This window comes from Ictalurus punctatus, chromosome 28 (assembly GCF_001660625.3).
Source record: "Ictalurus punctatus breed USDA103 chromosome 28, Coco_2.0, whole genome shotgun sequence".
Classification (NCBI taxonomy): domain Eukaryota; kingdom Metazoa; phylum Chordata; class Actinopteri; order Siluriformes; family Ictaluridae; genus Ictalurus; species Ictalurus punctatus.
This window is the reverse complement of record NC_030443.2, coordinates 8,279,899-8,306,210: the sequence shown is the minus strand read 5'-3', so window position 1 is coordinate 8,306,210 and position 26,312 is coordinate 8,279,899. Positions and strand designations below refer to the sequence as shown.

Below are 26,312 nucleotides of genomic sequence, written 5' to 3'. Positions count from 1 at the left end.
TTAAGAGGAAGAAACCTTGAGAGGAACCAGACTTGGAAGGGAACCCATCCTCATCTGGGTAACAACAGATTGTGTGAAAAAGTTCATTATGGATTTATATGAAGGCTATTTGGCCTTAGAAGCAGCCGTAGTCCCAGCAATCTGGAATTGGAGTAGATGAGAGCTCCATCCAGAGGTAGGACATCTGAAACAGATTAGGCATGTCCGGAGAGCAGAAAGGATCAAGATCTCTAGTATCTCCATAAAATTGTGTGTGGCTCGATAGAAGGAGAGAGGGAAAGAAGAGATTATTAGGACTGTGCTTAGCGTAACAAAGTCTAGTCGGGGTAGGCTTGAGTAAATAAATACATTTTAAGCCTAGACTTAAACACTGAGACTGTGTCTGAGTCCCGAACACTAATTGGAAGATTGTTCCATAACTGTGGGGCTCTATAAGAGAAAACTCTTCCCCTTGCTGTAGCCTTCGCTATTTGAGGTACAAAAATTCATCTACAAGTGGCGCAGATTCCAAACCACTGACAATTTGTCCAGGAATGGCTGTCCCAGCACATTCAGCCCAAGATCATACCATTTGATGTAAAAAGAAGTCTCTAAGAATCACAAAACTTTCACAGAATCTGCTAGTAAGTCTTGCAACTGCTGGTATGCTTCTACAATCAGAAAGAGATTGCACAAATTTGACCTGCATGGGAGGTGTGCCAGGAAAAAGCCTTTGCTGTCTAAAAAGAGCAATAGAGCAAGACTACAGTTTGCCAATGTGCAAATAGGCCTTTTGGAATAATGTGCTCTGGACAGGCGAATCAAAGATAGATATGTTTTTCACAGACCAAAGACAGCCTTTCAGAATAAGCACCTCATACCAACTGTGAAGCATGGTGGTCAAAATGTTATGAGTTTGGGGTTGCTTCACTGCCTCAGGGACTTCACAACTTGCATTCATTGATTCAACTATGAATTTTGCATCATATCTAAGAGTACTTGAAGATAATGTGAGGCCATCTGTCCAAAAGTTGAACTGAAAGTGGACCTTTCAACAGGATACTGATCATAAGCACACTAGCAAATCCTCCAAGGTATGGCTCAAAATTAAGAAATGGGGGATTATGAAATGGCCTAGTCAACGTCCAGATTTGAATCCCATTGAAATGTTGGGATGGCAGAGACTGGTGGACAATTATGCAAAACACCTACAAGAGGTTATTTCTGCTCAGTTCAATAGCAGCTTCTGAGGACAAGGGTGTACTTACTTTTTCCACAGAATAATATCACATCTATTGATATTTCTGTTGAATAAATGATTGGAAAAAAATATTTTTCCTTGTGGTTTTGTTTGTCAGTAAAGTATGTCAACTTCATTAATAGGCACTGTTTCAAAGATGCCCAAATGTTTGCTTGTTCAAATATGTTAAAAAAGCCAACAATTTCCATGAGGTGTACATATTATTCGACCATTGAGACGTAGACTTACTTGTGTGCTTTGGATCATTGACTTGTCGCATGACCAAACTCTGCTTCAACTCACGGATAGATGACCTGAGATTCTCTTGAAGAATTCTCTGATACAGAGTAGAATCCATGTATCTATTTTTCTGGTCTGTGAATTTATTGTCCTGCACTCATCTTACACTGTGTAATGCACTTTATGTAGTCTTTCATACTGTTCTGTGTTGCCCGCTAGTCCTGGATAAACTACATTTTGTTCTGATGTAGTGTATACTAGTTACATAGAGTATTGACAATGAAAGACACCTGACTTGAATTCAGTTCCCTCAATGAAAGCAAGGCATCCAGTTTCAGATGTAGCAAACATCTTTTGTATGAGGTTCTTTCTTCTTACTTTAAAAAGCAATGTTAGGTTTTCTCCAGACATAACAGGGCCCATGTTGGCCAAGAAGCTCCACTTTAGATTCATCTGTCCATAACACATTGTTCCAGAATTAAGCTGGATCATCTAGCTGTTTCTTAGTGAACTTGAGACGAGCATTTATATTCTTCTTGGTTAGCTGTGCTATTCTGCCATGGATCCCATTCTTGCCCCAATAGACTATCTATATACTAATAAAATCCTCTATTAAATCAGACTAAATATAATGTGAGAAATGGGCACAAAATCAGGAATTTAGATAAAACCTTTTTCTTGGCATTGCTGCTAATGGAACTGGTTCCCTTGCATTTATTGATGATTGCTGACAAAAGCAGCAGAATGAATTCTGAAGTGTACAGAATACCCTGTATTATTTTCTCAGATTCAGTCAAATGCTACACAGCAAAAATAACAGTAACGTTGTCAGTGTCGAAATATTTGTGGATCATCTGGTTGCACAGTATACAACTTTATAATTTGTCTTCTCACTTGCCTTCCTGGACAGGAGGTGACTTTCTGTCTTTCTTGAGAAAGAAGAAGGAAGACCTCAAGACAAAACAGCTACTAAAGTTTGCTCTAGATGCAGCTGCTGGAATGGCCTACCTGGAGCTTAAGAACTGTATCCACAGGTAGGAAGCACCAAAGTTGAGCATTTAACATGGCTCATCATCCAGATCCTTTTATGTCTGTTTTTGTGAGTTATAAATGGTCATTTGGTTTAATGAGCATAGTCACAAAGAGATGCTTTGCCTTTCACACTTTATTCACAGAACTAATGTAATATACTGTATATATGATTCATATGGAATGCATCAGAAATGCATCATACTACTAAAAATTGTAAATTTTTTTACATTTTAAAAACTGTGGGTGAGCCCCATTCACAGCTTAATTCTTAGAATGGGGTGGGGAATAGGGGTGGAGTTATTGTGAGAAAAAGCTGCATGTGTGTTATTTATTTATTTGTGGTGTGGTTATAATAGGGCTGATATGGTCAGCTTCTTTCGTTCTATCAAATACTGTGGCTGAAGAATTCTGAAGTTTGTTTTGAGAAATTATTTTATGAAAGAGGAAAGCATTAACTAGACAAACTGGAATAAAAAATTGAAGACAAGATTCTTTATTTCTGCACTTGATTGAAAAACCATTAAAATGTCACATACAAACCGAGAGGTTTATTTTAGTACGGTAAGTTGGACCAGGAAGTCCTTGGAACATTTTCCTATTAGATTTTTTTTTTTCTTATCTTTTTTTCTCTGCAAAAACTGACCATGCAGATCAAACCGTCCAAATATTTTATTTATTTATTAAACTGATTCCTTGGGTTGTAGGTATGAAGGACAGAGGTGGGTAGTAACATGCTACATTTACTTTGTTACATTTACAGATGTTGCCATTAAAAATGCACGAGAAAGAGAACATGATCCTGCTTATGCCACTCAGTCCGTCAGCACTGGCGAGACAGGACCGTTAGGTGGTAGTCGTGTCACGTTCTTTGAGCGAGCAAACTGATTTCTAAAGGTGTAGTGAACATGACATTACATTACATTGAACAGTTAAACTAATTACCTCATATTGATTGACAATGTTATTTAAAAGCTAAGGCTCTGATATTTGACCACTGTTATTATAGTGTTAATGTTATAGTGAGTGTAAGTTCATAAATTCATTGAACAGTAACAGGGGCTAGCTGGTATGTCACTCCCCTGGCCTTAAGAGACACACTAGCAACCTACAGTATGCTATATCTGAAAATGTTTAGCTATTTTATAGCATTCTCCTGCTTTGTGGGCATCAATTATTTTAATTTTCAATGTGCTAGGCAGCTGCTTAGAGGAGCCCATGGCTGCTGATTATTGGGACAAGGTTTGAGGAGTCTTGGGTTTGGACAAGCGACAAGAGTTGGCCCTTGTCTTTATAATTTATATTTATAAAGCATTTATAAAGCTTTGAAATTTGCATTACCTGCCCTTTCCTAACGATGATTGTGAAAAAGCCATAGCTGTAACGAGTTAATTAAGCTAGAGACCTTCGTAAAAGTTATGAGAACTTGGGATGCCCAAACTTTTGCATGGTGCTCTTTTCCTTTTTGAGATACAACTGTACAAACCAATACTCTAATCTTGCTAAAAATTGAAAAATAATTTTTCATCTTTAACTTTATGCATTTTGGAGATCAGTTCATCTTCTACTCACTTAAACTATTCACAGTAACAAAAATTTCGACTAGGGGTGCCCAAACTTTTGCATCCCACTGTATCTTTAAAGACATGGCACAAGCTTACACTGTGGACAAGAAGGGGTTTTGAGACTTGATCAAAAGCCTTGATCCGAGGTATGTGATACTGAGCCGCAAGCACTTCAGTTAAGTTGAGTTGCCACGATTGTACGGAGAATGCCGAGGGAAAATTGTAGAGGAGCTTCGCAATGTTTTATACTTCACAACAACAACTGATTTGTTGGCGAGCCGAACTACACAGCCATGCATGAGTTTAACAATCCACTTCAACATAGACTGGGCATTGTGCAATAGATGTCTGCAGATTTCCTATTTTCCCGAAGATCACACTGGAGAGACGATGGCAAAAGCTTAAAGGAAGTCATGGGGATTGCAAGAGGATCATCAAGTCTGTCTCACCACTGATAATGCCACAAACATGATCAAAGTATATCTAAATGACTGGACAAGTTTACATTGTTTTGGCCACCATCTTATTTTGGTAAAGTGTCTAAGAAAAATTTAATTAATAACAATAATAGCAATAATAATAGTAATAAAATGTTATCTTTACATCTTGTATTAATTATAGCCGTGTTTCCCAACCCGGGGTGCCGCAGCACCCTGGTGTGCCGTCTGATGAGAGCTGGGGTGCCGTGTGAAAATCCTTCAGACATTTCTAAAATGCTAAAATATGAATGTGTATAAAATATTTAATATATATTAGGTGTGTGCTTACTTTTTCCATGTGACTGATCTGTTTTTTGTTAATTTACATTGTGAAAATTACAAAAAATGTCAGTCTTATGTGTTATTTGATAGTGTGTCAACTTTATTAATAGGCACTGTATTAAAAGATGATCAAATGTTTGCTTGTCCAAATATGTCAAAAAAGCCAACAATTTATATGGGGTTTACTTATTTTATCACATGACTGTATATACTGCATTTCAAACCATGATTTGTTAATTTTCGGCAAGGCAAATTTAAAATAAATAAGCACTGACTTTCTTGCTTTTTCACTTTTACTCCTAGTTTTTAATGACATGTGAAACAAAGAATTTTCAGTGTGTTGAATTAATTCCAAAGTTTTCAATGCATGGAATCGCTTAATCTTTTTTGGGATCAACTTTGCTGTGAACTGAAAAAATGTTGGAGACTGGACATACCAAAATATAATAAAATATATATTGTATAGTAAGAAAATTAAACAGCGTAGCATTTATCAACAATTAAAATAATTTAACTTCTGAAAAGTAAATTTATGTAAATATCTTCACCACATGCTTCACAACATTGCATAACGCACACACTTAATGGCAGTTTTGAATTGATAAAACATTAGTCTCATAATTATTCATTTGAGAACCTGTTCACAGACTGCCAACTTTTTGGCCAAAGGAGCACAAGATAATATTTTCTGGCAAGAACGGTCAATAAATATCATCATAAATATGCAATACATACAGAAAACTGGAGCTAGGACAACTCAATACATAGCTGTTAATAAACATTATTCTAGCAGGTACATAATGCTTCCACTGTCTCTGCCACTGACCACAATCATGATTACAATTCAAAATATTACACGCATAAAAATGTCATGAGGCCAGCAGAATAGTATAACTGTAGAGAGTTCCCATACTTTCTGTTGTGATGTAGCATGCCACAGCCAACTAATCAGTAATGAAATTAATTGCAAACTATTTTTATTTTTGATTTTTGTCATTTACTTGTTGCAGCCCTACAGTGTAGTATACAGTAAATTGGGGCCTGGATATGCTGACACTAGTACTGTCTGTATTTGTGGTGGGATGGGGAGAAAAAAATCACAGAAATATCTCTCTCTTCATGTGCCTGTTACAGGGATCTAGCTGCTCGGAACTGCCTGGTGGGGGAAAACAACCTGTTGAAAATCAGTGACTTTGGCATGTCGCGTCAGGAAGATGATGGAATTTATTCATCATCTGGCCTCAAGCAAATTCCTATCAAGTGGACTGCACCAGAGGCACTAAACTATGGTAAAGATCTTGGTCTTGACTTACTATTTCCTCAGAAGGAGCTGTCTGCAGGGATTTTACATTGGATGTGCTAGAATTTTTATTCATTCCAGCACCTCCAATGTAAAATCCCACATTGCCATCTGTTGGCTCACTCAGACAATGATGTGATGGTTATGGTTGATATTTTTCGTTTGCGTACATGTTTCTGCAAGCACATCAGTGCATGATGTGTGTATATTTGCACAGGGTGAATTCTTCATAGTTGCGCATAACATGAGCATGTCCATTAGGTGGCGGAATTGCAAGAATCACACCAGAATTCAGCAAGAAAGTCTTGGAAGCCAAAAAAATAAAAATAATGAACACTTCACTGTTATATAGGAATAATAATTAGAATATAACATGGGCAGTTTGAAATGAAAGCAAATGTAAGCATTTCTGGAGTGTTTTCACTCATCTGTATTCAGCAGCATGAAGTGGTTCACATATTAAAGCATTTAAATTTAATTAGTTGGATTTTTTTTGGTAATTTGCATAATATGCACAGCCTACTTTTGCAAACTAGTCCTAAGATTTTTGGCCAATCTTCCCACACATCAATCAACTCTAATGAGATGGAGCCTAATTTATTCAAACAGATGTAACTCATGATTACTTGCAAAAATTTGACAACTCGTACATAAAATATAGCTGCATGGAATATAGTGACGGCAGACCGCAGTGCATGTTGTGCTTGAAGGTTTTATCTGTTGAAGCGCTGAAACCATATAAACTCAACCGGCATCTCAAACAATTCATCCAGAGCATGCAAATAAAAGTGAGGATTTTTTCCAGAGAAAGAAAGAAGAATATCTATAGCAAAAGGTACGACTGACTAACATCATAACAATTCCCAAGGAAGCACAGCAAGCATCTTATCTTGCAGCCCTGCGAATAGCCAAAGGTAAAAATCCGCACACAATTGGGGAGGAATTAATAATTCATTATGTTGTATTATGTCACATATTCAGCAGCAGTGGATATGTGCAGAGTGATGGTCAGGGAGGAGGCCGCAAACAAGATTAAATCCATACCATTGTCCAATGATACAGTAGGCAATCGGATCAAAGACCTGTCTTTTGATGTGAAATGTCAACTGATTGAAAGATTGTGTGAGCAGTGTGCAATTCAACTTGATGAATGCAAAGATGTTAGCAGTGCAGAGCAATTTTTAGTGTACGTTCGATATTCATTGGATAGTAAAATTTTGAAAGATAATTTAATTTCCAAAGAACTCAAGGGAAGAGCTAAGGGGTAAGTCAATTTTCAAAATATTGAACACTTTCATGATAGAAGAACATCTGAGCTGGAAAAAGTCTGTCTGTTTGCACTGATGGTGTGGCATCAATGATTGGACACGAGAGTGGAGCTGTCACCCGAATTCAAGCTGTAAATCCGAAGATCGTAGCCACTCACTGTGTGCTTCATCGTCAAGCACTTGCATCAAAATCAATGGCACCCGACCTGCATGATGTGTTGGAAGCAGTAAGCCGCTTTTCCATTGCATGGTATGGCTCGACTCAGCTCGCTTTACTTTTCTGAGCTTGCTTTTCTACTGCAGTTTAGTGCCGCCTCAACGTGGGTGCTATCTTCCACTTGCCTTCACAGAGGAATAATGTTGTATTAACAAAGCCCTGTACAAATACAGTCAGTCCATGTTCCAAATGCCTTTCCTGTTGGACCCTATTAAGGATGTAAAATAATGGCTGAAGTCATGTCTCTTCTATGCACGGAGATGGGGGCAGCTCACGATCAGCTACTGTTCCATTCGGAGGTACAGTGGCTCTCACACGGGAGAGTTTTTGAACATGTTCGAATTAAGACATGAGCTCCATGACTTTTTAAAAGCACATAAACCTGACTGGGCACTGTTCTTTTTCGACCAACAGCGGATGGCAAATCTAACCTACCTTGCAGACGTTTTTAGTAGTCTCAATGTCCTTAATCTGTCCATTCAGGGATCTTATTCCATAATATTGCATGCAATTGACAAAATAAATGCATTCAGGAGTAAAATCTATTTGTGGATATGTAAACTACAAACAGGCATCACTGACATGTTTCCACGTCTATCTGAATTTTTGGACACAAACATTATGGGAGTGGACTTAATGCTCAACATCATTACCACTCACATCACTCAATGAACATTTCAGTTACTACTTCACAGACATTGACATGGAGAGATATGACTGGCCAGTGGTCTCAGTGGAAAAGCTGATGATGAACTTTTGGAATTATCCAGTGATTGCACTGAGATGAGATTTAATCAGCAGACCCTTGCAGAATTTTGGCCCATAGTTGAAAAGGAGTAAAAGGAGGTTGCTTTTCAGGCCATGAGAATATTGTTGCCTTTCCCAACCACATATCTTTTTGATATAGCCATGATGGCAGTAAAAACTAAACACAGGGTACGGCTTAATGTGGAAGGTGACTTGAGAGTTTGCCTGTCACCAATACCACCCAGAATTGATAAGCTCTGCAAAGAATGAAAGTCTCACCCTTCCCACTAAGACTGGGTATGTACTTTTGTACAGTAGTTGTTATTAGATTGATGTTCTTGCATTGCATGATTTCTTTTAAATTATATTTTAATGCCATTTCCTTTTTGAGTAGAGATTTATTTGTTTCCTGGCACAAAAAAACCCCCAATAACTTCAAATCCAATTTCAGATTCAAGTTCCAAACAAAACCACTGAGCCACTGACATTTCTCTACAGTGCATAAAAAAGCTTATTTTATTACCACATCAAAATGTAATGCAAATTCTGGTTAAATATATGTAAATTAAATGTTCAATATTCATCTACTATGAAATAATAAATTAATGTTCAATATTATTCACTTTTGTTGCACTTTTCCAAAACAAAAATTTCTAAAAAGTAGCAGTTTCAACACAATACTATTTCTAAAAAGTCTTATAACAATTTGTTCCATTTTATGAAATAAAGAATTTATCATAAATTCTGTGTAATCAGACATCAGAGAAATAAGACTACCAACCAAAAGAATTGATGTTCCAGCATTGCATAATTTAATGTTTTTGGTTTAATTAAAATTGTAAGTTTGAGATTGTTTTGTGTCATGAATTTTCTTTGGGGAGTCAAAAAGGGATGCACCTTACACAAGGGGTGCCCCCACACTGAAAAAGTTTAAGAACCACTGCTCTTGGGATGCTATTCTTGTTTATGCACACAAAAACAAGCATATCTCTTGGAAAATAATGTGTACAGTCAGATTTATTTTGGTTAATTTTTGCTTCAACCTCCATAAAATTCCCTTCTGTACCATTTAATACCACCCACTTAAATTTTTGTGATAATTTTTATAATATACAATCAAAGTGTCAGTGTACTGTAAACAGTATGTCAGTGCAGTAAATGAACAAAGTGACATGCCTTATTATTGATTTAAAGCCAGACGGCAGAAGGGCAAATATGCTGGGGGGATGATTGTGTTGAATGCTGAACTGACATCTATGAACAGCATTCTGACATACAGTGGTGCTTTAAAGTTGGTGAACCCTTTAGAATTTTCTATATTTCTGCATGAATATGATCTTATGACCTACTTTTTTCAGACCTAAAAGTAGAATAAAGTCTATGCAATGTCTAGCACTTGCATTCTCCAATACAACACTTAAACTACTGGACAAGTTTTAGGTATCGAATGAAGTGGGGGGTGGGGGGAGGGATGGTATAAAAGTTTCACTGGAGACCAGATACTGAATACAGAAACAACACTTTACTGTAACACAGCAAAAAAAAAAGCACCAAAAAAAAAAACCCCAAACAAACAAAAAATCAGTAGTCTGGATCAGTGGGGGAAAAAAAACATGAAATAAAAGGCAAATGTGTAAAAGAAAAAAAAAATCACTTTTCCCTTTTTGTGTTCTAGATTAGAGATCATTTAATCTATTAAATCCTGGACGATTTGTTTAGACTAGTTAGTAATAGTTAAGATCAAGCTAATAGGTTACTCCTATTTCAGTTTCACTTTTGTATGTGTTAACCCTTCTTTTCCTTCACAGGCAAAAGAACAATTTCATTGTACTTGAAGTAAACACAATCACATATCACAACACAGAATATTTTAAAACAATAAACAGTATACGATACTGCAATTCAGTTTGAACTCAGTTTGTGGTGTGTGATACATTTCAGTTCATTCAATATGTGTAAAATTGTTCATTCCGTTCAGTATGTGTAATATAGTTTAGTTTGTCCAATGTAATAATAAAAAATGAAGATGGTTTAAGTAGGAAAAGAATCGTCATTCAACAATTCAAATAAATCCAATCACTGCTCTGGCAGTGAGTTTACCAGGCAATGTAACAGGTCTTCTTGCTGACAAGGGAGATGAGATTCACAATCCGGCTTGGCCCACCATCTCAATTCCTGCGTCAAGTATGACTTCACACACACCATAGGAGAATCTTTGTCCAAATATATATATGTATTTTAAATGGAACATAAAACCTGACCTGCATAACAGGTCATAAGACATCATATCACTCCATAACTACAAATAACTCCAATAAAGATGTACAAAACCATATAGCATAATGTCATCGCTATGTTACTTGAGCAGCTCAAAATGGTGGCGGAGCGAGCATTTTGTACTCATTACTCCGTATTTTTAATACAATTAGTTTCAAACAACTTCCACAATAGACAACATACATTCAAATTTTATTGACATAAACTGTTAATCAATACATATTTATAACTCTTTCCATGTAGCGGCCGACTTCTTGAATGGCATTTAACAGCCTATACAATCAAACGAATTCAACAAAATGAGCTAAAACTCACCAAACAGCTGTCATTCACCCAAATGTATTTCCTTTAGGTTGCTGACTAGGTAAGCATTCGTATGTGTTTCATTTAGAGTCTTAAAATCAACTTTTAACAAATTTAACTCAACATTAATCTTCTTTCGATCTCTCTGCTTCTCCTCTCCGCGTCTGTCATTACATTTATACCGTTGCTCTCTCGCTTAAGTGCAGGCAAGTGAATCTCTTACATTTACATTACATTTTTTCATTTTGCAGATGCTTCTACCTCCAGTCAAGCTGAATTCATATAAGCTTCATCTATCTGCTAATGTATAAGTGGATTTTTGATGATGCCCTAATTATCTTTTTAAAAATGTGTTAAAAAAAAAAGTTAAAAAAAAAATTTAACAGCCAATCAAATTTCAGCAGGAATTTGATAGGGTTAATGTTGACCTATTGTCACAAATTTTGAAAGGTATGTTTCTGTTTGGACCCACTTCTAATCAATGTAAATTGGCCACTGGGGGGCAAAATTCATATTTTTGCTCATTAAAAATGCATATTTCTTGTAAAGTAAGATGAACTGTATATCTTCTTTGTTATACTTAGCTTTTTGGAGTATTTAGCCCCATGATCTCCTATTGAATATAATATGCATAATATGCAAAACCTACTTTTGTAGGCTTGTCCTAGATTTTTATCCCAATCTGCACAATATTGGTGTCACATTATATGCAAAAGTGTGAAACCTAAACCAAAAGTTTGAAATTTGGAAACAATATGGCCACCAGAGTTCAATCAATTATAATGAGGTAGACCCTACTTTCATAAGCAGCTGTAACTAATTAGAGATTTTATGGATTTAACTGAAACTTGAAAGGGACATAAAAGACCAGATTTTGTGGTCATATGCAAATATGGGGGTGTGGCCATAGGGGCAATGCTATGGTCAAATAACTGTTTCTCGGGATCTGTACATCCAATCAATGTGCAGCATTTCCATGGTAGTCTATAGGTAGATTTTTGATAATGATTTAATCACGTAAAAAGCTGGGCTCCATTGGCCAATTAAGTCCAAATTATACTTCACTTTTTACACATACGCTAGGAACAGCATACAGTACATGTGATGCATATTTTGTCAGCAGGAGAGTACCTGAGTCACCAGATTTTTCCAACAGGTTGTACATGAACATTTAATTCTTTTGCACTATTTATTTATTTCACAAGGTGGCAACAGTGACCCAGGGCCGTTCATTCTGAAGGCAGTCACAGAAAAACGGAATAAATGGAAGAGACAGAAACGAGTGCAAGCTCTTTTCTGGAAGAGTGGTTGCAGAGGCAATCTTCTTTCTCTTTTTTAAAAAGTCTTCTTAGTCTAGTTACAACAAGTGAAGCAGCATGTCTTTCTCCTCCATTTTTCTTCGTGTTGTTGTGATTTTTCTTTGTCGACCGCCTGTGTACACGTACATATCAAATGGTGTATATTTTGAAAGGCTATGTGTACGATTGTGCGCATACGCTAGCATACGCGTTAAAAAAACTAAGTATACAAGAGGCTTTAGCATTCAGAAAGTATTTGATAGGGTTAGCACTGAACTAGCATCTTGAAACTGTAATGACAGGTTCAGGACAGGACTCCTTTGTTGTCTCATTCAATCTCAGTTAAGCTGGCCACTGGGAGGCGTTATTTATATTTGTGCCCAAAAAAAGCATGTCTCTTTGAAAAAGTGTACAGTGAAATTTCTTACTGGAATTGATTTTTTTTACTCAATCTATTTTAAAAATGACCTTTTGGACCATTTCTCTCCACCCACCTATATTTGTGATAATTATGTCTAATTATGTATGCTATTCATACTAAGGGCTTGGTCCATCTTCACAAATGTGGTATTAACTCCTGTTCGCAGATTCTGTAATTTCCACCTGTTTTTGTTTTCAATAATTCTGTTTATATTTTGAAAATTTATATTTACATTGACATTTATTCATTTAGCAGATGCATTTATCCAAACCGACTTACAAATGCGAAAAAATACAAGCAAATCGATATATCAAGCAGAGAACAATACAAGTAGTGCTACCATACAAGATCCATTAATTGAGTTCCAGAAGAAGCAAAGTGCACAGAGTAGAGGTAAGTGCAAGATTTATTTTATTTATTTATTTTTTTAAATGAGTTGGTTAGGTGTTCACGGAAGAGGTGGGTCTTTAGCTGTTTTTTGAAGATGGTGAGAGATTCTGCGGTCCGGATTGAGGTTGGAAGTTCATTCACAGTTAGTGTGAAGGTTCTGGAAAGGGACCTTGCACCACGCTGAGTGGGAACTACTAAACATCGGTCGCTAATCGATTGCAGATTGCGTGAGGGAACATAAGCCTTCAGGAGAGAGTTGAGGTAGGAGGGTGCTGCTCCAGACAAGGTCTTGTAGGTGAGCATCAAGGCCTTGAATTTGATGCGGGCAGCTACAGGAAGCCAGTGGAGGGAGATGAAGAGGGGTGTGACATGGGTTCTCTTGGGCTGCAGCATACTTTTGGGAGGCCCAAAAGTAGTGAGTTGCAGTAGTCCAGTTTTGAGATAACAAGAGCCTGGACTAGTATCTATGTAGCCTGTTCGGTGAGGTAGGGTCGGATTTTCTTGATGTTGTACAGGATGAACCTACAGGACCATGCAGTTGTTGAGATGTGGTCTGTAAAGGTCAAGCTGTCATCAAGAATCATCCCAGTTCCTGGCCGTCCTGGTTGGCTTGAGTGTGGTTGAGTTGAGCTGTACAGTGAGGTTGTGGTTGATTGAGGGACAGGCTGGGATGACGAGAAGCTCAGATTTTGCCAGGTTGATCTTAAACTGGATGTTGAGCTTAAGCTGGAGGTTGCCAGGTTGAGCTTAAGCTGGATGAGCTTGAGCTGGATGTTCCCTCATCCAGACCGAGATGTCCAACAGGCAAGCAGAGATGCGTGCAGAGACTGATGGATCGTCAGGCTGGAAGGACAAATAGAGCTGGGTGTCATCAGCATAGCAATGATATGAGAAGCCATGAGACTCAACTGCCCTAGAGATGTAGTGTAGATAGAAAATAGGAGTGGACCCAGAACTGACCAATGTGGAACTGCAGTTGTGAGTTGCTGAGTTTCAGAAATACCTCCCCTCCATGATACCTTGAAGGATCTGTCAGAGAGATAGGATTCCACCCAGTGCAGAACCGTTCCAGTGATGCCCAGGCTGGAGAGAGTTGACAGGAGGATCTGATGGTTCACAGTGTCGAAAGCAGCTGAGAGGTCAAGTAGGATGAGGACAGATGATCTAGAGGTTGCTCTTAGTAGTCGTAAGGCTTCAGTGACAGAAAGCAGAGCAGTCTCCGTGGAGTGATTGCTCTTGAAGCCAGATTGCTTGGTGTCCAGGAGGTTGTTCTGTGTGAGAAAATTGGAGAGTTGATTAAAAACGGCTCAGTTGCGGTGTTTAAGTCAAGTGAGGAGAGGTGGCTATCAGAGGGAAGTAAGGTTGTGACAACGGAGGAGAAATGTGAGGGGGAATGGGGCCGAAGATTGCGACAAAAAGAGATAGAGGGTGGAGACAGTGAAGCGGTGAAGGGAGAGAAATTTAGTCTCTGAATTTACACACAGCACAGCATTGAATACACTGAATAATTTAATTAATGGATAGACATTTACAGTTATAGAGCATGGTTAAAAAATGTCTCATCTTTTTGAAAATAATTATGATCTGTGAATGCATAAAAATGTGGGGGGAAACATAATGCCCTTTTTAGGTAAATAAAATAAAAACACCTTTTTGTTTTGATGTAAAATGAAATTCTGAATGTTTAGAATCACTTTCTATTTATATTTATTATTTGGTTCACAATCTTGTCAACATGGGAGAAAAAAGTGGTGCAGATTTCTCAAATTCTATAAAGCAGTGTCTGACAGCTGCCACTAGGTGTCCTCACAAACTCCATAAGTGGTCAAAAAAGTATTCAAATGCACAAAGATTTTTCATACTATACCTAACTTCACCATAATTCAAGGAGCCTTTGTTACTTAAACACACAGCCATCTGTACACAGAATACATACCTTGGGGGCCCAACATCTTAACCTCTGTTTAGAATTTTGATGTGACAAGACAAAAATTGAAAAGTTAACATTGGTCCTGGTTGCTGTTCAGTGTTGTAATGTTTAAAATGTGGTCATTGTAAATATTTTACCAGAGTCCCTTTAGCCAGCACAATTACAAAGTTAACATTTTCAGTTAGTAATAGTGTTACCACCTCCTGCAACGAACACAAAGGGTTGGATTTTAGGAGGCAAAATAACTATATACCGTAAATAACAAGGCTGAACAACGAGGCTGAACATGAACTGCAGCAATTATGCACTTGTAAAAAGAGTAAAACAAAATCCACCTGACAAACACTGGTTTGCAATTTCAGACTATCAGTATACTGGTTCAGATCATTCCAGAGTATGAAGCACAGGCAGTCTGCAATCATGCAAAGTGGCAAATCACAAAATTGCATTTGATAACGGTATTGTTCTTCTTCTGTGCCAAGCAGTGTACACAGTATTCTCCCCTATGTGACATTTGGGTGGGGATCTGAGAGGGAGACATCTGTGATTGGCACAGGAAAACACCCCTAAGGCCTTCTCTCTGCTTCCTGCTGTATTTGCTCCTCAGAAAAAGTGGCACACATGACATGGTTCTTTTTTCCCCATCGTTGGCCAGCTCTGCCCAAAGGATCTTCCTAAAAGGATTCTGGGTCATGGACTCCTGTTGTTTGTCCTTGGCAATCTCTTTGTGGAGACTATAGCTGTTCACAACTGCAATATTCACAACGTGAATGAATAGTGTCTTGTACCAGCAAAAGGTCTTCTGGGTGATGCTGATGTACTTGATGAGGGCATCTGACAAGTCCACGGGGCAGCTTCCTTCCTTGAAACTCTTAAATGTTTGGAGGTTGGTAGGTTGTATGTAAAAACAAATCTAATATTTAAATTAAAGTGTTTATTATGGCACCGAACCGATATCACATCAAAGCATGGATGTGTTCAGGAGGTCATTTCCACCTAGTCTGAGAATTTTAGCTGGTATTCCATCAGGGCCTGAAGATTCTTCATCCTCAGTGTAAATAAAAAAAAAACTTTGATTATCATTGTTCTGGTTGGTTTGGCCATGCCCTCCTGTGTTGGGTGTTGAAGGACATAAATGTCATGTGAAAAAATAAGTACACCCCATGGAAATTGTTGTTTTATTTTATTTTATTATTTTACATATTTGGACAAGCAAAAATTTGATCATCTTTGAAACAGTGCCTATTAATGTTGATATACTTGAACAAAACAAAGTAAAGCTTAGCTTTTTCAATCATTTATTTAACAGAAATATCAATAGATGTGGTATTCTTCTGTAGAAAAAATAAGTACACCCTTGGCCTCAGAAACTAGTATTCCCTCCTTTAGCAGGAATAACTTCTTGTAGGAATTTTGCATAGTTGTCCACCAGGCTTGCTGGAATTTTTGACCATTTGGCCATGCAATATTCTTTCAGTTGCAAGATGTTTGAGGGTTTTCTCACATGTACTGCCCATTTCAAATCCCCCCACAACATTTCAACGGGATTAAAATCCGGGCTTTGACTAGGCCATTCCATAACCCTCCATTTCTTTTTGACCCATTCCTTGGTGGATTTGCTAGTGTGCTTATGATTATAATCTTGTTAAAGTCCTCTTTCAGTTCAACGTCAACTTTCAGATAGATGGCCTCACATTATCTTCAAGCACTCTTTGATGATGCAGAATTCATAGTTGAATCAATGAATGCAAGCTGCCCAGTCCCTGAGGCAGCGAGACTACCAAACCATAACATTTCCACCACCGTGCTTCACAGTTGGTGTGAGGTGCATTTCATGAAAAGCTGTGGCCAAACAACTCTATCTTTGATTGGTCTGTCTATAGCACATTGTTCCAAAAGGTCTACTCTTTGCCTATGCTCACTGGCAAAGGCTTTCTCCTAGCACACCTCACATGCAGGTCAGATTTGTGCAGTCTATTTCTGATTGTAGAAGCATGCACTTTGACACCAACAGTTGTAAGATTTACTAGCAGATCCTGTTATTAAATTTTGGGGGTTTTGGAGACTTCTTTTTGCATCAGACGGTCTGCTCTTGGGCTGAATTTGCTAGGATGGCCAGTCCTGGACAAATTGGCTGTCGTTGAAATCTGTGCTATTTGTAGATTATTTTCCTTGCAGTGCAATGATGTATTTTAAATATTTTGGAGGTCCTTTTAAATCCATTACCAGACTCATAGGCATATACAACCTTTTTTTTGAAAGGCCTTACAGAACTCTTTAGATCTTGGCATGATGACACCACACACCTCAATAGCAAAGGGAACACCAGACACTAGATATGAGAGGTATAAATATGACAGGTTCTACCTGCACTTTCTAAGCAGATTCTAATCACTGGCACCCAATCTTGAACACCTGATTCTAAATTTATGGATTTGAAGGTGTGATAAATGTAGGGGTATACTTATGTTTTCTATGTGCTTGATTTGTTTATGTTCATTTTAAATGACTGCAAATTACTACAAAATCTAAATTTTGTGCGTCATTTGATATAGTGTATCACCTTTATTAATAGGCACTGTTTCAAAGATGATCAAATGTGTGCTTGTCCAAATATGGCAAAAAAAAAAAAAAGCCAACAATTTCCATGTGGTTTACTTTTTTTTTTTTGCCCACATGACTGCAGTTACATTAACCAGTTGTGCAGGCCTCAGTCCTGTTATTGTTAACATACCAGACTTGGTGTTTCTTGCACTTGTAGCCCAGTACTCTACTGCTGGTGTGTAGTATGACTGCCATGAGCATGTTTCAGTGTGCCTCATCATCCTTAGAGTGTTGTGTAAATGGCCATATTGCCCACCAGATTAACATGTCTTTCTTCTGTATATGATTACATAAAGTTCACTAATCCAGTGAGATTTTCATTTCACTGTATCTTGGCGGTTAGAACCTTCACAAAGTTTGTATTGTACCTGAGAGGAGTGCACCCACTGCTGCAGTAAAAAGTATACCCATGTACTTGCCTCAGCTCATTATACCATTGGGATGAATTGGAATGCTGACTGCAATCCAGGCCATCTTGCCTAACAACAGTTCTCACTAATGCTCTTGAAGCTGAATGGGCACAAATCCCCATATTCACATCCCAAAATCTAGTGGAAAGCCTTCACAAGAGAGTGAAGTCTGTTATAGCAGCAAAGGGGGGACCAACTCCATATTAATATCCATGGCTTTGAAATAGGACATTCAGCAAGCCCATATGAGTGTGATGGCTAGGTGTCCACATACTTTTGTTCATGTACAAACTTCATTTACTGTAACATAATTTTCATTTGTACCACAGTGATATTGAATTTTCAGATCTGGTCGGGTGTTGATTAATTTTCCATGAAATCAGTTTTAATAAGTTTTATATTAATGCAGTCATTCTAATTATGATTTTTATAATTAACAGCTAATTCACAGGGACTTCACTGTTTTGCAGAAATTACAAAAATTAAATATAACTAACAAAAAAAAAGTTTTTCTTTAATATTCAAAAATTGTAATGATAGTTAATTGTTGTGGTATAAAAGGAATTTCACGAAAACACTTCAAGAAAATCAGACCCTATATCACTGAACGGCTACATAGCTACTAGTCCAGGCTCTTGCTATCTCAAAACTAGACTATTACAATGCACTACTCTCAGGCCTCCCAGTCAGCTCCATCAAAACCCTTGAGATGATTCAGAATGGAGCAGCACGCCTTGTCTTCAACCAGCCCAAAATAACCCATCACACCCCTCTTCATCTCCCTCCGATGGCTTCCTGTAGCTGCCTGCATCAAATTGAAGACCTTCATCCTCATGTACAAGACCTTGTCTCTCCCCTCTAACTCAACACTCCTTGAGGTTTATGTTCCTTCACGTAATCTGTGATCAGTTAACGACTAGCCTGGTAGTGCCTGCTCAGCGAGACATGAGGTCTCTTTCCAGAACCTTCAAGCTGACTGTGTCCCTCAGCAGTGGAATGAACTTCCAGCCTGTCTGGACAGCAGAATCACTATCTTCAAAAAATGGTTAAAAACTCACCTCTTTTCATGAATATTTGACTAACCCCTAACTTGCAACCCCCTTGCCCATATATATATATATATATATATATATATATATATATATATAATAAATTCTGCTCTTACAACTCTACTCTGTGCACTTTGCTTCTCTAGATCTCAATAAAAAATCATGTATGGTAGTGCCACTTGTATTGTTCTCCACTTGATATATCGTTTTGCTTTTATTTGTAAGTCACTTTGGAAAAAAGCGTCCGCTAAATGAATAAATGCAAAAATGTACTTCAGGATGATGTATTCAAGAAGAAAATTGCTTTGCATTCATTAACACCCACAAAACTCCATAGAAATTTTTCAGAGGCAGGAAGTCATTTCTACTCACATCTATGGCAATTTAAAAAATATTATTTAGCTTTGTAACAGCACCTGAAAAGGCCAAAATCTGAAGACAAGTTACAGAAAAGGTGAATTTGAAAAACAGAGGGGAAAAAATTAGATCTACATTGTACCCATGTGATCATGGACACCAAGTAATAGAAGTTTCAACACACTGAAATAGAAAGGTTTTTCTGTCTGATTTTATTTTTGCATACAGATGCCTGCAGATGACTATAGCTGGGAGCTATTAGCTGGAAAACACAATGGGACCAGAGCATGACGTTGTTACCTAGTCAAAAAATACCACAGAAAATTTTTCTTTTACACATTTTTATAAGGATATGTCCATGCGTTTACCAAATCAACTTTTGGAGACTCCAAAGGGACCCTTGGTAACCATGTACACATACCTAGGATAAAAAGGCTACTACTCTTGATTTTTTCATAATTTTGAGCACTAATAAAAGGTGACATTAAGAGTTATCCAGCAATCTACAAAATGTATATTCATAATTTAAACTAAAGCTTATTTATGTCTGAATATAGGGTTCGCATTGGTCAGCAGGTTTCAAGAGTGTAGGCACCGCTGGTAGTCTTGTAACCCGAAGTAGGGTTGGAGCTATGAACTGTCATCCTCCAAAGACTGTGGCTAGCCTTTTTTGTGATTGTTTAACTTCAGTGCGCTATCCAGCAAGAGGTAAGTGAACTCTACTATTAATGCCGTTTAGGAGTGGGCACACTCTAATTTGGCAATCGACAGTTTACAGTTCGTGATCAGTTTGGTGTTTCTCGCTTTAACGCTAATACAATGTTAAATACTTGAGGTCCAGTTGGAATCCCCTCCCATAGTTTTCTGTCTATAAGTTTCGTGGAGTCATTCCCCACGATTTTGGTTGCTTAATTTTTTGACGCACTGTCGGTAAACAACGCACCCCGATTGGGCTTCATTGAAGTGTTTTTCATGCCTGTGATTTAGTTCATGAATTTGTTTAATTATTGGCTACAGTGTGAGCATGTTCACTCTTAATGCACCAGATTGCATACCAGTGCATAAGTTATCATAGAGGGATCATTCCCCTATATTTTTTTTGTTTACTTTTCATAATTGACTTGTTAATAGGACAGGCTACACATCGCACCTTGACAGGGGGGTGATTGAAATGGGTGTTTGTTTTCCTCCCTGTGATTTAGTTCGTGGATCTCTTTAATTAATAGTTACAGTGCAAGAGAGTGTTGCTCTTAACTGTATCATATTGCATGGCAGTGATCTCAGCTGTTTTACCATACGGAGTGTCATTGTGTCACTGCAAAGTGGACATTTCTCTCTTTCGTTTTCAATTACTACCTGGTAAAGTGTTCACACGCAGAAAACCACATGGATAGTAATCACTGCGGGTACCCATTTTTATGACATGTTTTGATTGCCTGGCCCCTCTTGAACTAGAGGATGGCCATGAGAGATGTCCCTCTTGCCTCTTAAGAGAGGGATTAACTGAGATGGCATGCATGAACTGCAGCTGTATGAGCTTGGCATCATGGGCAGCCAGGCTGGCCCAGCTAGAGGGCAGATTGGGCACTCAACTGCATCCTACACAGGCCATGTCTCCTAGCTCTCATAAGCGCCATAAGACAGATTCGCAGGGGGGCCTGGTAAAGGGACAGGCAGAAAGGTAGAGCCCTTGCCCAGAAGGTAGACACCTTGGCATCTGAGTTTGAAGAGATTAATTCTCTCCTCCTTAATTTGCAACCACCCAGTGCACGGCATGCTAGTGATCCTGCACCGCAGTCTCCTCCCATTGTGCTGCCTCCAATACTGTCACCAACCTTTGAGATCTTGGAGGAGGATGCACTCTCCACTAGGGTCTTGGAGAGCCTAGTTATTGGTGGAGGTTATGATGAGGCGGGAAACAGGTGAAAGCTCCCATTCATCTCATCCCAATGCTCAGGGGATGAGCCACAGTGCATTGAAAGGCTCAGAGGCCAGTCAGACATCAGTCAGGCCCGTTTTAAAAATGGCCTTGGCACATCTGGGGTTAGATGCAGCACGTGTCCAGGTGACTCCTCAGAGCGCTTTTTTTCAGGAAGACCTCAGTCCGCAGCTCTCTGTGTCCCACTCTCAGCTCCATATATCGAGGAGCTGCAGAGGTGCTGGGCAGACCCCAGACGTTTCTCTCATCTCCCGACAGACTGTAGAGCACTAGCCAATATGCAGGATGTATCCAACCATGGCCTTAACCGCATGCCCAATATAGAGCCAGCTGTTGCCGCCCTTGTGCTTTCGCCTGATTAAGCACTTCATCCCGATGCATGCTGTCCCTGGCCACAGTGCTGGTTGTCAGATGACTTCATTGTGAGAAGCTATGAAACAGCAGCACATATGGGACATATTAGGAATTCCATGTCACACCTTATGCTGGCCCTGTCCCAGACATTGCAGGCTACAGAAGTTGACCTTTCTGCCCAGAGCCTGAGTGATGCCTCTTTGCAGGCATTCACCTATATGAACATGGAGTTTAATGTCTTCATTAACCCTCGCCTGATGCCAAATATGGCTGGCCCAGTCTCCACTTTTGGAACCCTGCAGTGGAACCCTCCACTCTCTTCATGTCATTCCTGGGGAACTGTTTGCCCCTGCTGCACAGCAAGCCCTGGAGTGCAGTCTACAGATTACACAGGCCAGACAACAGTTTGCTACTCTGCGTCATGGACACCCCACTAGACAGAGACCCTCTATGGCAGCAAATACGGCTCAGAACATACCGTGGCATATTACCCAGATGAGAGCACAACACCCAGAGAGGTTTCGTCAGCCAGCCCCTGCCCAGCCCCCTTATTTGGCACAGCGAGGCCAGACTTCTGGCCGTTGCCCCTCCAGAAATTATAATGGGCGAGGGGGTAGACAATGACTGTACCACTCCTGCGGTCGGGTGCTTCACCAGCCAGCTGGGATGCTGGTAAGCACTCAGATGCTGGGAATCACTTACATCAGACACCTGGGTTGTAGGGCTACAGCATTCAACTCGGACGTCAACCGCTGAGGTTCCATGGAGTCAAAAAGACCTTTAGTCAAGGACCCAGACAAGACTCTGGGCTCTCCTGACAAAGTGTGCCATCGAGCAATTAGACAGCACCTTTACAGAACAATGGATTCTATTCCGGTTATTTAATAATCGCAATTTTTTTTTTAATCGTTTTAATTATATAAGATGATGATAATTAATTATATATTATTGTTTATAATATATTTTATTATATTGTTTCCCTCGTCCGTTTTGCCATAATTTCCTTTCCAAAAGTCAGTTAGTCATATATGTCTGTATGTCAAGTGGTCTAAAGCAAAGGCATGTACAGTATCTCACAAAAGTGAGTACACCCCTCACATTTTTGTAAATATTTGATTATATCTTTTCCTGTGACAACACTGAAGAAATGACACTTTGCTACAATGTAAAGTAGTGCGTGTACAGCTTGTATAACAGTGTAAATTTGCTGTCCCTTCAAAATAACTCAACACACAGCCATTAATGTCTAAACTGCTGGCAACAAAAGTGAGTACACCCCTAAGTGAAAATGTCCAAATTGGGCCAAAAGTGTCAATGTTTTGTGTTTTCCAGCACTGCCTTAACCCTCTTGGGCATAGAGTTCACCAGAGCTTCACAGGTTGCCATTGGAGTCCTCTTCCACTCCTCCATGTTGACATCACGGAGCTGGTGAATGTTAGAGACATTGTACTCCTCCACCTTACGTTTGAGGATGCCCCACAGATGCTCAATAGGGTTTAGATCTGGAGACATGCTTGGCCAGTCCATCACCTTCACCCTCAGCTTCTTTAGCAAGGCAGTGGTCGTCATCATGCTGGAATACTGCCCTGCGGCCCAGTCTCTGAAGGGAGGGGATCATGCTCTGCTTCAGTATGTCACAATACATGTTGGCATTCATGATTCCCTCAATGAACTGTAGCTCCCCAGTGCCGGCACCACTCCTGCAGCCCCAGACCATGACAATCCCACCCCCATGCTTGACTGTAGGCAAGACACACTTGTCTTTGTACTCCTCACCTGGTTGCCGCCACACACACTTGACACCATCTGAACCAAATAAGTTTATCTTGGTCTCATCAGACCACAGGACATGGTTCCAGTAATCCATGTCCTTAATCTGCTTGTCTTCACCAAACTGGTTTCGGGCTTTCTTGTGCATCATCTTTAGAAGAGGCTTCCTTCTTGGACGACAGCCATGCAGACCAATTTGATGCAGTGTGCGGCGTATGGTCTGAGCACTGACAGGCTGACCCCCCACCCCTTCAACCTCTGCAGCAATGCTGGCAGCACTCTTGGCAATCTTCTTATAGCCTAGGCCATCTTTATGTAGAGCAACAATTCTTTTTTCAGATCCTCAGAGAGTTCTTTGCCATGAAGTGCCATGTTGAACTTCCAGTGATCAGTATGAGGGAGTGTGAGAGCGATGACACCAATTTAACACACCTGCTCCATATTCACACCTGAGACCTTGTAACACTAACAAGTCACATGACACCGGGGAGGGAAAATGGCTAATTGGGCCCAATTTGGACATTTTCACTTAGGGGTATACTCACTTTTATTGCCAGCAGTTTAGACATTAATGGCTGTGTGTTGAGTTATTTTGAGGGGACAGCAAATTTACACTGTTACACAAGCTGTACACTCACTACTTTACATTGTAGCAAAGTGTCATTTCTTCAGTGTTGTCACATGAAAAGATATAATCAAATATTTACAAAAATGTGAGGGGTGTACTCACTTTGTGTGAGATACTGTATATAAGGCATAACTCATTTAAATTTAAGAAGTGCTACTTTGTTTATTTTGATGCTGTGACAGCCATGTTGATCTGACATCACTCTGTAAACTGGGAATGGTCTTGTAGTTGAGAAGACTACTCCAAGTTGATGAGTAGAAATTTCCGGTTGAGAGGGCGTTTTCTTTGGCTTTTCCTGGTTGGAGGTTGGAATTATAATTTGTGACCTCTAGTCAAACACAGCATAAGTGTCAGCCAGAAGTCTGCCAGATGTGCTCTTGCACACTAGTGCTTTCACCAAGAGTCATTCACTTACCAAGGCTGTGTTCGAAAAGTAGGAGAGAATGTGATGTATTCCTGAACAAGCCAGTGTTGGCACACAGCCTTAGGGAGTCTATGTTATATTGTAGGTTAAGACATACCAGACCTGTCATTATCTCTCTTTGAAACATGTGAGTAGCAAGAAATCTAAACTGAACTGCCTTATAAGGCAGCTTTTGTCCTCTGAGAAAAAAAAACCCTGTAATGGTCACTAAATATCTATTTCTTCATAAATGTGGCAAGCACTAAATCTTCCAGTACTGCAGCTTGCACTCTGTTGGCTTATGGCTACCACCACAGACTAGCCCATCCTCCTTTTGTATAGCAGCATTTATTTTGTCTTCATTGAATGACTTGGTGTTATTTGTCTTCATTTATGGATTTGTGTTGGCTTGCTTTATTTCATTATTGATTTTTTTTTTATTTAATATTTATTTAATGTCATTAACATGAAATGACTGTGTTTCACATAAATTTGGAAGGCCACATTAGCTTGCTGAAAGAAGCCACTGCCATTAGGGAACACCGTTGCCCTGAAGGGGTGTACTTGGTCTGCAACAGTGTTTGGGTAGGTGGGACATGTCAAAGTAACATCTATATGATGTCAGCACAACATTGCCCAGAGCATCACACTGCTGCCGCCAGCTTGCCTTCTTCCCATAGTGCATCCTGGTGCCACCTCTTCTCCAGGTATGTGACACACATGCACCCAGCTGTCCGCATGATGTAAAATAAAATGTGATCCATCATGCCAGGCCACCTTCTTCCATTGCTCAGTGGTCTAGTTCTGATGATCACATGCTCATTATAGGTGCTTTTGGTGGTGGGCTGGGATCAGCATGGGCACTCTGACCGGTCTGCAGCTATGTAGCCCCATACACAGCAAGCTGCGATGCACTGTGTTCTGACACCTTTCTATCATAGCCAGCATTAAATTTTTCATCAATTTGTGCTCTTCTGTGGGTAGCCTTCTCTCCCCACATGCATCAGTGAGCCTTGGGCGCCCATGACCCTGTCACTGGTTGTCCTTCCTTGGACCACTTTTGGTAGGTACTAACCACTGCATACTGGGAATACCCCACAAGACCTGCTGTTTTGGATGGTCAGACCCAGTCGTCTAGCCATCACAATTTGGCCTTTGTCAGAGTCTCTCAGATCCTGACACTTCCCCTTTTTCTTGCTTCTAGCACACAAACTTCAATAATTTAATGTTATGCTTTACATTAATAATTTAATGTTATGCGTCATCAGTGTGCATACAGTGTGTGTGTGTATATGTATTAGTTGGCTTTTTTGACATATTTGGACAAGCAAACATTTGATCATCTTTGAAACCATGCCTATTAATAAAGTTGCTATACTTGAACAAAACCACAAGGAAAAATAGCTATTTCATTCATTTGTTCATCATAAATATCAGTAGATGTGATATTCTTTTGTGGAAAAAGTAAGTACACCCTTTGCCTCAGAAGCTAGTATTGCACCCTTTAGCAGAAATAACTTCTTGTAGGCGCTTGTGAACAAAATTACTACATATTGAAATCTGTTGCTTTTGTTGTCACCTGAGGTTTGCTTGATTATACAAAGTTGCGGAGGACTACACAAGCATTATTTGGGCCCTGATAAATAACAACAAATATGTCATTTGTGTGTGTATGCGCAGGGAGATACAGCTCAGAGAGTGATGTTTGGAGCTATGGGATCCTGCTGTGGGAGACATTTAGCCTGGGAGTATGTCCTTATCCAGGCATGACCAACCAGCAAGCCCGTGAGCAGGTTGAAAAAGGTATCAGTTTTCATGCATAGCACACACAAC

At 39.3% G+C, this 26,312-nt stretch overlaps 1 protein-coding gene across 6 annotated transcripts in view; it reads left to right on the top strand.

The window, feature by feature from the left end:
* fer (fer (fps/fes related) tyrosine kinase) overlaps positions 1 to 26,312 on the top strand; it is an 88,924-nt gene that overhangs the window by 60,121 nt on the left and 2,491 nt on the right. For 5 of the 6 annotated variants that reach the window (XM_017461953.3, XM_017461950.3, XM_053676796.1 and 2 more), the window contains 3 exons: positions 2,370 to 2,493; positions 5,949 to 6,103; positions 26,160 to 26,282. In XM_017461953.3, coding sequence (XP_017317442.1) covers positions 2,370 to 2,493; positions 5,949 to 6,103; positions 26,160 to 26,282 — 402 coding nt within the window. Of the gene's footprint in view, positions 1 to 2,369; positions 2,494 to 5,948; positions 6,104 to 6,331; positions 9,195 to 26,159; positions 26,283 to 26,312 lie in introns of those variants that run through there. The other variant, XM_017461954.3, reaches the window with a different exon arrangement.